General features: G+C 48.7%; 1 protein-coding gene across 2 annotated transcripts in view; it reads left to right on the top strand.

The window, feature by feature from the left end:
* DZIP1L (DAZ interacting zinc finger protein 1 like) overlaps window positions 1–14097 on the top strand; it is a 282067-nt gene that overhangs the window by 208609 nt on the left and 59361 nt on the right. For both annotated transcript variants that reach the window (XM_063915531.1, XM_063915530.1), the window contains exons 7-8: window positions 2022–2084; window positions 11752–11892. In XM_063915531.1, the coding sequence (XP_063771601.1) occupies window positions 2022–2084; window positions 11752–11892 (204 nt within the window). The remainder of the gene's footprint in view (window positions 1–2021; window positions 2085–11751; window positions 11893–14097) is intronic.

The raw sequence follows: 14097 nt of genomic DNA, 5'->3' as shown, positions 1-14097 counted from the left end.
AAGTACCTTACATGGAAGACTGTCACACTGTTGGCCTTGGCCTCAGCAAGACATGTGTCGGAACTGGGGGCGTTGTCTCACAAGAGTCCCTACTTAATTTTCCATGAGGACAGAGCTGAACTCAGAACTCGTCAGCAATTTCTTCTTAAGGTGGTGTCGCTTTTTACATCAACCAACCTATTGTGGTTCCGGCTGTGATGGACTCCTCTGCTACTTCAAAGTCTTTGGATGTTGTGAGGGCTTTGAAGGTGTATGTGAAGAGAACAGCTCTTCACAGAAAATCCGACTCACTGTTCGTTCTCTATGATCCCAATAAAATTTGGTGTCCTGCTTCAAAGCAGTCAATTCCACGCTGGATCAAGCTCACGATCCAGCTTGCTTATTCCATGGCAGGACTGCCGGTTCCAAAATCTGTACAGGCCCATTCTACTAGGTCGGTGGATTCTTCTTGGGCAGCTGCCCGGGGTGTCTCGGCTTTACAGCTCTGCCGAGCAGCTACTTGGTCAGGTTCGAACACGTTCACAAAGTTTTACAAGTTCGATACTTTGGCCTCTGAGGACCTTCAGTTTGGTCAGTCAGTTCTGCAGGAACCTCGGCACTCTCCCACCTGGTTTGCGAGCTTTGGTACTTCCCCATGGTACTAAATGGATCCCCAGTATCCTCTAGGACGTAAGAGAAAATACTATTTTAATTACCTACCGTAAATCCTTTTCTCGTAGTCCATAGAGGAGACTGGGCGCCCGTCCGGTGCTTCATTCTTCCTGCACTGTTACTTGGTTAAGTATTCTGGTTTGTTCAGCTGTTGCTGTTCATGTTTCAAGTTTGGTTAGCTTGGCTTTCCTATTGTTCTGTGTGCTGGTTTGTAATCTCACCACTATCTTTATCTATCCTTCTCTCAAAGTATGTCCGTCTCCTCAGGCACAGTTTCCTAGACTGAGTCTGGTAGGAGGTGCATAGAGGGAGGAGCCAGCGCACACTATCAAATTCTTAAAGTGCCCGCGGCTCCTAGTGGACCCGTCTATATCCCATGGTACTAAATGGATCTCCAGTATCCTCTATGGACTATGAGAAAAGGATTTACCGGTAGGTAATTAAAATCCTATTTTAACCAGACATGGCCATCCATTTCATGGACCTCAGCCCTGACACTTGGCAGCACAAGGGTAACACACATTACACAGCTGGTTGAGATGTGTTTATGTGGAAATACAGGGCCTAATTCAGACCTAATCGCTGCAGCAAAATTGTTCACTAATGGATAAAACCATGGGCTTAATTCAGACCTGGTCGCAAGCAGGCGGTTTTTGCACTGCTGCGACCAGGTGGTCGCCGCCTACAGAGGGAGAGGGTAATCGCTGTGCAGGGGTGCGAATGCATATGCAGAGAGTTGCACTAACAAAAGTTTGTGCAGTCTCTGCACAGCTCAGGACTTTCTCTTCCAGTGCGATGATCCGGCCCGGAGCTGACGTCAGGAACCCTTTCTTCAAATGGCTGGACACGCCTGCGTTTCTCCGGTCACTCCTAGGAAATGGTCAGTTGACACCCACAAACGGCCTCTTCCTGTCAATCTTCTTACGATCGCCGGTGCGATCACTTTCTTCGGCCATCCTGTCGCTGTCCTGCACTCCCCGTCGCGGGGGTGACCTCGCGCTTGTGCATTGCAGTGCATATAGCAGCGATCGGGTTTGAATGACCCCCTATGTGCAGTGCAGGTGGGGCAGATATAACATGTGCAGAGAGAGTTAGATTTGGGTGGGTTATTTTGTTTCTGTGCAGGGTCAATACTGGCTGCTTTATTTTTACACTGCAATTTAGATTTCAGTTTGAACACACCCCAGCCAAATCTAACTCTCCCTGCACATGTTATATCTGCCTCCCGTGCAGTGCACATGGTTTTGCCCATTAGAGAACAATTTTGCTGCTGCGATCAGGTCTGAATTAGGCCCACAGTCTGCTCATTTACTGTGCTTTCCAGGGAATTGTCGCTTTATTAAAATTGCTTATTTGCATGGTCCTTTCAGGAAACCGAATGGAAAAAGAAGATGAAGGAAATAAAAAGGGATCATAATTCAGAGAGATCAGAGGTAAAGCAAAATGTAACACTGTGTTTAATGATATTGCAATAGCGCATAAAGAAATGCAATGATAAGACCTTGGCTTTTCTAATGATTACTACTGTTCAATTATTTTCATGGCCATTAGGCCTGATTCAGAGTTGTACACGATTGCACAGCTGCAAGGAAGCGGCTGTGCAATACCGTAGAGCTAATATGCAAATGCAGCAGGAGGAGTCTAGTGTAACTAGACGCCTCCTGACTGCTTCCATGATCCGATGGTACGTCTCAAGATGCACCATCGTAATCTGAGTAACCATCAGGTTACTCAGGATGGCCGTCTCAGGTCCGCAGCCGAGGTCAGTAAATCTACATTGCCAGATGGAGACGCTGACATCGGCACTCCCACAAAACAGAGACAACACGCCTCTATTTTGAGGTATGGACCCGGTCACCGCCCCTTCCCCGCCCCCAAAGCCATCATCCTGTCAAGCACTGTGTGCACGGATGTAGGACATGTGCAGTGCCCCCACTATCGGACTTGTATGCTAACCATCAGGTTAGCGTACAAGTCTGAATTAGGCGCACAGCCCCTACAGTATGTTATGATTGTGCTGGCTGTACACTAGTACAACAATAAAGTCATATTACAGGGTATGGGGTCTATTTATGAAGTTCATCATTTTGATGCAATATATAGTGATGTTAAGAAGATATTCATGTACACTTACCATACGGCGATACGATGTAAAAAGACTGCTTTCTGCTATGCTGGGTTCATCTGCAGTCCTTGCAGACATCACACCAGCAGCACAGTGAGACCACTGCTGGTGGGGGGATTATTATTATTATTATTATTGTCCTTTATTTATATGGCGCCACAAGGGTTCCGCAGCGCCCAATTACAGAGTACATATGCACATAATCAAAACAGGAAAACAGTGACTTACAGTTGAAGACAATATAGGACAAGTACAGGGCAACTAAGCATAACTACACCAGTAAACGACATAGAGATAAGTTCCAGGTGGGCAAAAAACTGTGGGATCTGGGCAGTTGAGGATTATTAAAGTAAGAAACGTATAAGCACAAGAGGGAAGAGGGCCCTGCTCGTGAGAGCTTACATTCTAAGGGGAGGGGCAGACAGATGGGTGACACAAATGGGGTACATAGAGAGCGTGGAACAGAGGGTTAGGTTGAGATTTGGCTAGGTTTGGTAAATAAATGGGTCTTAAGAGCCCGTTTGAAGTTTTGTAGAGAGGTGGAGAGTCTGAGGGGGAGAGGTAAAGAATTCCAGAGAAAGGGAGCAGCACGTGAAAATTCTTGGAGATAGGAGTGGGAGGAAGTAATCAGAAGACAGGAGAGCCGGCGTGCATTAGCAGAGCAAAGAGGACAGGTGGGAGAGTAAAGGGAGATAAGGTCAGAGATGTAGATGGGAGAGGAGTGGGTGAGAGCTTTGTAAGTGAGTGTGAGAAGTTTGAATTGGATTCTGAAAGGGAAGGGAAGCCAGTGAAGGGCTTGTAGGAGAGGGGAGGTAGACGTAGTGCGTTTGGTGAGGAAGATGAGCCGGGCAGCAGCATTGAGGATAGATTGGAGTGGAGAGAGGTAATTGTCAGGGAGGCCAGTTAGGAGGAGATTACAGTAGTCCAGTCTGGAAATAATCAGTGAGTGAATAATGATCTCAGTGGCATCCTGGGTGAGAAAAGGTCTGATTCTAGAAATGTTTTTGCGATGAAAATGACAGGTTTGTGAGAGGTGCTGAATGTGTGGTTTGAAGGAGAGGGAGGAGTCAAGGATTACGCCAAGACAGCGTACTTGGGGGCTAGGGGAGATAGTTGTGCCATCAATGGATAATGAGATTGTGGGAGGTGAGGCTGTGCGGGTGGAAAGATGATCAGCACAGTCTTAGACATGTTGAGTTTAAGAAAGCGCTGAGACATCCGGAAGAGATAGCAGAAAGACAGTTTGAGGTACGAGTGAGGAGAGCCGTGGAGAGATCAGGGGAGGAGAGGTAGATTTAAGTGTCATCAGCATAGAGGTGGTATTGGAAGTTAAAAGAACTAATGAGTTCACCTAAAGAGGACGTATAGAGAGAGAAAAGGAGAGGACCAAGAACAGAACCTTGGGGGACACCAACAGTTAGTGGAAGTGGGGGGGAGGTAGCATCATGAGAGGAGACAGAGAAGGAACGATCAAAGAGGTAGGAGGACAGCCAGGAGAGGGCAGTATCACACAGACCAAGAGAGTGAAGGATTTGCAGAAGGAGAGGGTGGTCCACAGGGATGGGGGCAGAACGAGCCGGGGGTAGCTGGGAAGCAGGGACAGGGGTGAGGAGGTAGAGTGATTCACTGGAAGCGTTAATATAAATACAAGAGAGCGGTGGCAATGGGGAGGCACGGGGGCAGAGCAGCAGCAGCTGGGGGCACAGAGTGGTGGTGGGTGCAGCAGTGAAGCACAGGGACAGACCAGTGGTAGTTACGGGTGCAGCTGGGAGGCAGCAGCCTGAAGTGACCAGACATCTTCCAGGTAATTTTATTAACATAGAATCTCTTTCCCAGTGGAGGGTGCTAGTTACATGGTGAGCAGGGGCATGCTTTTTTGTCAGTCACTCCCTCTCTGTCACACCTCTGATTGGTCAGCATAAGAGAAGGGGGCGGAGAGTACAGAGAGAAGACTCTCACCAGCCTACTTATGCCATCCAGATAAGCTTTCAGTGCTTCTATGAATCGCTCACCCCATACTAGCGTAGGGAAGCAATCTTGACACAGAGTAGGGGCACCACTGGGGAAATCTGAGATTTCTCCACAGTATACCCTACTGTGAATGGGACAAAGCAGTGACACGCCCTATTATCACTGATAAAGGGCTTTTCACTGCTTCATGAATAGACCCCTATATTAGAGATTCATCAGGTGGAGAGCGTAAAAAGGCTTTGATGGGCTACCCCCTGGGTAGTAGAGAAACAGATATATCACATAATTATTATTGAGATATTGTCCATTTTTACGACCTGTCAGGTGGGAGAGGAGGAACCTTTTTACAAAACTTAGTAATAATTTGTCTAACCATATATCTTTTTAGAAGTCAGGATGTATATTGTTTTGGTGTATTATATCTGATTGTTGTAATGCAAGGCTCTGGTTAATATCACTCTGATGCAGTATTTAAGGTGTGTATGACTCGGACTCAGCGCCTAATTGTATTCAGTCTTCGGCCAGGATGTAATGAAGTCCTAGTTCAGCGGCCATGCGGTATGCCGGCCGAACTCTGACATTTTTTTAAAGGGTCAATTATGTACAAGGCATCGTTATTGTCCCTTTAAAAAAAGTCTGAGTTCAGCCGCCGAACACGGACTTCATTACATCATTTCCTGCTTGTTTACAATTTTCTCACATTTCAAGTGGGCGGGGATAGAATAACCTGCAGCCAATCAGCTCTTCCAAATGGTCATAGCAATACAATATGTGATGGATGTGCTTATCATGTAGGAGGAAGTGTCCTATCCACCATGTAATTAAAATGGTGAGGACAGGACTGCATGTGACAGAAACAGTGTTATATAAAGAGAGGATTGAGCTCAAGAGGGAAGTCACAGACTAAGGGGGACATGTACTAAGCAGTGATAAAAGTAGAGAAGTGAGCCAGTGGAGAAGTTGCCCATGGCAACCAATCAGCTGCTCTGTATACTTTTATAGTATGCAAATTATAAATGTTACGTCAATGCTGATTGGTTGCCATGGGCAACTTCTCCGCTTGCTCGCTTCTCCACTTTTATCACTGCTTAGTACATCTCACCCTAAATATTAGATAGTAGGAAGAGCAGGGTCTCCAGTATCACAGATCAGTAATATGAGGCTCCAATCACAATGATGTGGTAACAGGCGTGTCACACGTACTAGGTGAAGTAAAATCTGTTCTGTTTGAGTATTGGGGAGTAAGGAAAACATTTTTCTCTGACGTCCTAAGTGGATGCTGGGACTCCGTAAGGACCATGGGGATTAGCGGCTCCGCAGGAGACTGGGCACAACTAAAGAAAGCTTTAGGACTACCTGGTGTGCACTGGCTCCTCCCACCAAGACCCTCCTCCAGACCTCAGTTAGATTTCTGTGCCCGGCTGAGCTGGATGCACACTAGGGGCTCTCCTGAGCTCCTAGAAAGAAAGTATATTTAGGTTTTTTATTTTACAGTGAGATCTGCTGGCAACAGACTCACTGCAACGAGGGACTAAGGGGAGAAGAAGCGAACCTACCTAACTGGTGGTAGCTTGGGCTTCTTAGGCTACTGGACACCATTAGCTCCAGAGGGATCGACCGCATGGAACCGGCCATTGATGTTCGGTCCCGGAGCCGCGCCGCCGGCCCCCTTACAGAGCCAGAAGCAAGAAGAGTCCGGAAAATCGGCGGCAGAAGACATCAGTCTTCACCAAGGTAGCGCACAGCACTGCAGCTGTGTGCCATTGCTCCTCATACACACTTCACACTCCGGTCACTGAGGGTGCAGGGCGCTGGGGGGGGGGCGCCCTGAGCAGCAATAAAAACACCTTGGCTGGCAAATATATCACAATATATAGCCCCAGAGGCTATATATGTGATAAATACCCCTGCCAGATTCCATAAAAAAGCAAGAGAAAAGTCTGCGAAAAAGGAGCGGGGCTTCTCCCTCAGCACACTGGCGCCATTTTCTCTTCACAGTGCAGCTGGAAGAAAGCTCCCCAGGCTCTCCCCTGTAGTTTTCAGGCTCAAAGGGTTAAAAAGAGAGGGGGGGCACTAAATTTAGGCGCAATATATGTATACAAGTAGCTATTGGGGGAAAAATCACTCAGTTATAGTGTTAATCCCTGCATTATATAGCGCTCTGGTGTGTGCTGGCATACTCTCTCTCTGTCTCACCAAAGGACTTTGTGGGGTCCTGTCCTCAGTCAGAGCATTCCCTGTGTGTGTGCGATGCGTCGGTACGGCTGTGTCGACATGTTGGATGAGGAAGGTTATGTGGAGGCGGAGCAGAGGCCGATAAATGGGATGTCGCCCCCTGTGGGGCCGACACCAGAGTGGATGGATAAGTGGATGGTATTAACCGACAATGTCAACTCCTTACATAAAGGGCTGGATGACGTAACAGCTGTGGGACAGCCGGCTTCTCAGCCCGCGCCTGCCCAGGCGTCTCAAAGGCCATCAGGGGCTCAGAAAAACGCCCGTTACCTCAGATGGCAGACACAGATGTCGACACGGAGTCTGACTCCAGTGTCGACGAGGTTGAGACATATACACAATCCACTAGGAACATCCGTTACATGATCTCGGCAATGAAAAATGTGTTACGCATTTCTGACATTAACCCAAGTACCACATAAAAGGGGTTTTATTTTTGGGGAGAAAAAGCAGCCAGTGTTTTGTTCCCCCATCAGATGAGTGAATGAAGTGTGTGAAAAAGCGTGGGTTCCCCCGATAAGAAACTGGTAATTTCTAAAAAGTTACTGATGTCGTACCCTTTCCCGCCAGAGGATAGGTCACGTTGGGAGATATCCCTTAGGGTGGATAAGGCGCTCACACGTCTGTCAAAAAAGGTGGCACTGCGGTTTTAGGATACGGCCACCTTGAAGGAGCCTGCTGATAAAAAGCAGGAGGCTATCCTGAAGTCTGTATATACACACTTAGGTTATATACTGAGACCTGCAATTGCCTCAGCATAAATAGTGCTGCTGCAGCGTGGTCTGATACCCTGTCAGATAATATTAATACTCTAAGACAGGGATAATATTTTGCTAACATAGAGCATATTAAAGACGTCGTCTTATATATAAAGGATGCACAGAGGGATATTTGCCGGCTGGCATTCAGAATTAATGTAATGTCCATTCTGCCAGGAGGGTATTAGAAACCCGGCAGTGGACAGGTGATGCTGCCTGTAAAAGGCACAGGGAGATTCTGCCTTATAAGGGTGTGGAATTGTTTGGGGATGGTCTCTGGGACCTCGTATCCACAGCAACAGCTGGGAAGAAATTTTTTTTACCTCAGGTTTCCTCACAGCCTAAGAAAGCACCGTATTTTCAGGTACAGTCCTTTCGGCTTCAGAAAAGCAAGCGGGTCAAAGGCGCTTCCTTTCTGCACAGAGACAAGGGAAGAAGGAAAAAGCTGCACCAGCAGCCAGTTCCCAGGATCAAAAATCTTCCCCCGCTTCCTCTGAGTCCACCGCATGACGCTGGGGCTCCACAGGTGGAGACAGGTGTGGTAGGGGCGCGTCTCGGGAACTTCAGGGACCAGTGGGCTTACCCACAGGTGGATCCCTAGGTTCTGCAAATAGTATCACAGGGATACAAGCTGGAGTTCGAGGCGACTCCCCCTCGCCGTTACCTCACATCAGCCTTGCCTGCTGCCTCGGAGAAAGGTAGTACTGACGGCAATTCACAAGCTGTACTTCCAGCAGGTGAAATCAAGGTACCCCTCCTTCAACAAGGCGGGGGTTACTATTCCAAAATGTTGTGGCACCGAAACCAGACGGTTCGGTGAGACCCATTCTAAAATTAAAAGCCTTGAACACTTCTATACGAAGGTTCAAGTTCAAAATGGAATCGCTCAGGGCGATTATTGCAAGCCTGGAGAATTTCATGGTATCACTGGACATCAAGGATGCTTACCTGCATGTCCCTATTTACCCTCTTCACCAGGAGTACCTCAAAATTGTGGTACAGGATTGTCATTACCAATTCCAGACGTTGCCGTTGGTCTGTCCCCGGCACCGAGGGTATTTACCAAGGTAATGGCCGAAATAATTATCCCGTACTTGGACGATCTTCTTATAAAGGCGAGGTCCAGGGAGCAGTTGTTCGTCGGAGTAGCACTATCTCGGGAAGTGCTACAACAGCACGGCTGGTTTCTGAATATTCCAAAGTCGCAGCTGGTTCCTAAAATGCGTCTACTGTTCCTGGGTATGGTTCTGGACACAGAACAGGATAAAAAGGTTTTCTCCGGGAGGAGAAGTCCAAGGAGTTGTCGTCTCTAGACAGAGACCTCCTAATACAGATACAGGTGTCGGTGCATCAATGCACGCGAGCCCTGGGAAAGATGGTAGCTTCTTACGAAGAAATTCCATTCGCCAGGTCCCATGCAAGGATCTTCCAGTGGGATCTGTGGGACAAGTGGTCCGGGTCGCATCTTCAGATCTCCAAGGGCCAGGGTGTCGCTGTTGTGGTGGCTGCAGAGTGCTCATCTTCTAGGGGGCCGCAGATTCGGCATACAGGACTGGGTCCTGGTGACCACGGATGCCAGCCTTCGCGGCTGGGGGGCAGTCACACAGGGAAGAAACTTCCAAGGCTTTGTAAAAGTCAGGAGACTTCCCTACACATAAATTTTCTGGAACTAAGGGCCATTTACAATGCCCTAAGTCAGGCTAGACCCCTGCTTCAACACCGGCCGGTGCTGATCCAGTCAGACAACATCACGGCGGTCGCTCATGCAAACCGACAGGGCAGCACAAGAAGCAGGATGGCGATGGCAGAAGCCACAAGGATTCTCAGATGGGCGGAAAATCATGTGTTAGCACTGTCAGCAGTGTTCATTCCCGGAGTGGACAACTGAGAAGCAGACTTTCTCAGAAGACACGACCTCCACCCGGGAGAGTGGGGACTTCATCCAGAAGTCTTCCAAATGATTGTACACCGTTGGGAAAGGCCACAGGTGGACATAATGGCGTTCCGCCTCAACAAACAGCTACAAAGATATTGCGCCAGGTCAAGGGACCCTCAGGCGATAGCTGTGGACGCTCTGGTAACACCGTGGGTGTACCAGTCGGTGTATGTGTTCCCTTCTCTGCCTCTCTTACCCAGGGTAATGAGAATAATAAGAAGGAGAGGAGTAAGAACTATACTCATTGTTCCGGGTTGGCCAAGAAGAGCTTGGTACCCAGAACTCCAAGAAATGATCTCAGAGAACCCATGGCCTTTGCCGCTCAGACAGGACCTGCTGCAGCAGGGGGCCTGTCTGTTACAAGATGTACCGCGGCTGCGTTTGACGGCCTGGCGGTTGAACGCCGGATCCTGAAGGAAAAAGGGCATTCCGGAGGAAGTTATCCCTACGCTATTTAAAGCTAGGACAGAAGTGAACGCAAACCATTATCACCGCATATGGCGGAAATATGTTGCGTGCTGTGAGGCCAGGAAGGCCCCAAAGGAGAAATTTCAGCTAGGTCGATTTCTGCACTTCCTACAGTCAGAGGTGACTATGGGCCTAAAATTGGGTTCCATTAAGGTCCAGATTTCGGCTCTATCGATTTTCTTCCAAAATAGAACTGGCTTCACTGCCTGAAGTTCAGACTTTTGTTAAGGGAGTGCTGCATAGTCAGCCCCGTTTGTGCCTCAAGTGGCACCGTGGGGTCTCAACGTGGTGTTGGATTTCCTGAAGTCGCATTGGGTTGAGCCACTTAAATCCGTGGAGCTACAATACCTCACGTGGAAAGTGGTCATGCTGTGGGCCTTGGCGTCGGCCAGGCGTGTATCAGAATTGGCGGTTTTGTCATACAAAAGCCCTTATCTGTATTTTATATGGCTAAGGCGGAATTGAGGACTCGTTCCCAATTCCTTCCTAAGGTGGTATCAGTTTTTCATATGAACCAACCTGTTGTGGTGCCTGCGGCTACTTGGGACTTGGAGGATTCCAAGTTACTGGACGTAGTCAGGGCCCTGGAAAGTATATGTTTCCAGGACAGCTGGAGTCAGGAAAACTGACTCGCTATTTATCCTGTATGCACCCAACAAGCTGGGTGCTCCTGCTTCTAAGCAGACTATTGCTCGCTGGATCTGTAGCACGATTCAACTTGCACATGCTGCGGCTGGACTGCCGCACCCTAAATCTGTAAAAGCCCATTCCACGAAGAAAGGGGCTCTTCTTGGGCGGCTGCCCGAGGGGTCTCGGCTTTACAACTTTTGCCGAGCTGTTACTTGGTCGGGTTCAAACACTTTTGCAAGAGTCTACAAGTTTGATACCCTGGCTGAGGAGGACCTAGAGGTTGCTCATTCGGTGCTGCAGAGTCATCCGCACTCTCCCGCCCGTTTGGGAGCTTTGGTATAATCCCCATGGTCCTTACGGAGTCCCAGCATCCACTTAGGACGTCAGAGAAAATAAGATTTTACTCACCGGTAAATCTATTTCTCGTAGTCCGTAGTGGATGCTGGGCGCCCATCCCAAGTGCGGATTGTCTGCAATACTTGTTTATAGTTATTGCTTAACTAAAGGGTTATTGTTGAGCCATCTGTTGAGAGGCTCAGTTATATTTCATACTGTTAACTGGGTATAGTATCACGAGTTATATGGTGTGATTGGTGTGGCTGGTATGAGTCTTACCCGGGATTCAAAAATCCTTCCTTATTGTGTCAGCTCTTCCGGGCACAGTATCCTAACTGAGGTCTGGAGGAGGGTCTTGGTGGGAGGAGCCAGTGCACACCAGGTAGTCCTAAAGCTTTCTTTAGTTGTGCCCAGTCTCCTGCGGAGCCGCTAATCCCCATGGTCCTTACGGAGTCCCAGCATCCACTACAGACTACGAGAAATAGATTTACCGGTGAGTAAAATCTTATTGTTAACATTTAATTGTTGTATGAAAATTATTAGAAGAGATTAAAATTAATTTAATGAAAATAAAGTATGTGTTTCCAGGGAACGCATCTATGTGTATTTATTAATAATATATTTTTATTTTCACTGAATAGCTTTTAGATGACAACAATCGACTGAGAGCATCATTGTCTAATGATCAACGGACAAGAGATGAACAGTTTGAGTCAACCATGCAGTCCATGAAATCTACCATCGAAAAGCAGAAAAAAAAGATCAAGTCCAAGGAGCAAAAAGTAATAATTTATTCTGTTAAAAATGACGGGTTCATTTTGTCCTGATTTGGTAGGGTTCAGATCGCAATCGCTGGGGGAATGGATTACTGTTACAATACAGTAGGTGTACAAATGTGGGTTATCCATATAGCAGATCAAGATGAAAACTAGATGCTACACTCCATGGAATGATGTGAAAAGTTAAAATGTATCTTTAGTAAACTAATGTCTAGAAACAAGATTGGTGGTGGTTCACATCTGTGCTGGCTCATAGCACTGATGTCATACTCCTGTTTAATAAAGTAAATTAAATAACAAAGTACGCAGTTCCTGGAGTGCAGCCACTAGGGGACTGCAGACCGCACCTGGGTGTCACCCTTCAATGGGGTCACACCAAAATGCCATATCTTCCTAAATGACTAAGGGGGTAATTCAGACCTGATCGTAGCTGTGCTAAATTTAGCACATCTACAATCATTTACTCTGACATGCGGGGGAACGCCCAGCACAGGGCTAGTCCGCCCCACATGTCAGGCCCCCCACGTCCCACACAGGTGCAAAAGCGTTGCATGGCGGCATAGCTCCCTACCAGTGCAGCTCCTGGCCGCTACCTGCTGCGTCCGGCTGCGAGTGACGTCAAGCAGCCGCCGCAGCCCGCCCCTCCCCCAATGGTCCGGACACGCCTCCGTTGTCAGAACCGCGCCTCGCCAACAGCATTCTGACGCTGTTGGCACGCCCTCTCCCACCCTGCAACCTCCTCTGCCTGTCAATCTGGCACAAGCAATCACAGCCCGGAGATGCTTTTAGCATCTCACGGGGCTCCCGGGGTTCGCACGCGCAGTGTGGCTGCTGCGCGTGCGCACTCCATATAAGGATTCAATAAGGATTCCAACTGCGATCAATGCCGCTGCTGCGATCCAGGCTGAATTAGCTCCTAGGTGCCAGGTGCTGCACTGTGACATTATCATGCAGTGCCCGGCTCCTCAGTGCCGTAACTAGACATTTTAGCGCTGTATGCAAGAAACAGCATCGGCGCGCCCCCCCCCCTTTATATACAAAACAGGGTCAATGCGCGTGCCAAAAATATAGTGGCGTGGCTTCATGGGGAAGGGGCGTGGCCACAGGGCTTCCTTTTTACACATTACGTTAGGCAGAGCTCCCTTTTACACAGTACGGCAGGTATAGTCCCCTTTTACACATTACTGCAGCAGAGTCCCCCTTTATTACACATTAGGTAGACAGGCAGAGTCCCCCTTTTTTTACACATTAGGCAGGCAGAGTCCCCCTTTTTAAACATTACAGTAGCAGAGTCCCCCTTTTTACACATTAAGCAAGCAGAGTCCCCTTTTTACACATTAGACAGCAGAGTCCACCTTTTTTACACATTACATCAGCAGAGTCTCCTTTTTTACACTTAGGCGGGCAGAGTCCCCCTTTTTTACACATTAAGCAGGCAGAGTCCCCCGTTTTTTTTACACATTACATCAGCAGAGTCCGCCTTTCTTTACGCATTAGGCAGGCATTCACCCCTTTTTTTTCACAAGAGAGAGAGAGAGTATGTGTGTACGTGTGTGTGTGTGTGTGTGTGTGTGTGTGTGTGTGTGTGTGTGTGTGTGTGTGTGTGTGTGTGTGTATGTTTGTTACTTACCTGGGGAGAGGGGGTGAGGGACATGATCCAGCATCCAAAGGAAGCACACACTCTCCTCGGGTCTGGGAACTGGGCAGCTGCGACGCTCCGCAGTCCTTTACAGAGGCAGCAGGAGGCAGCCGGCGGCGCCAGCGGGACTCAGGGACAGAGTGGGGGGGTGACTGCTGTCAGATGGCGGCTGTGGCAGAGCTCCCAGTCTTTTGCACACACGGTGAGACTCTGGGACGGCGGCGGCGGGACAGGGGTAAGGTGTGTGCTGCCAGCTGGTGGCTACGGCAGCCCTTCCACTCCCTAGCACAGGTAGGAGACAAGCAACTGCAGCCATACGGGGGGGGGTGCTGCCATATGGTGCGCCTTTAGTGCATTTGCGCTGTGGGCAAGGCACCATCGGCACACACCTAGTTACGGCCCTGCGGCTCCTGTCACTGAGGGTGAGCTGGCAGTGCAGGGAGAGTCTCCGGGGCACCCCAACATCACCTGGAATGCTGTGCATGCCACAGGAGTGATGAAAACAGGGGTATGCTGCAAAGCCACATGACTTTGGCATACGTGGGGGGTTCCTTTGGCGCACAAAGGTG

This window comes from Pseudophryne corroboree, chromosome 4 (assembly GCF_028390025.1).
Source record: "Pseudophryne corroboree isolate aPseCor3 chromosome 4, aPseCor3.hap2, whole genome shotgun sequence".
Lineage (NCBI taxonomy): Eukaryota > Metazoa > Chordata > Amphibia > Anura > Myobatrachidae > Pseudophryne > Pseudophryne corroboree.
This window is presented reverse-complemented; position numbering and strand designations above follow the sequence as displayed.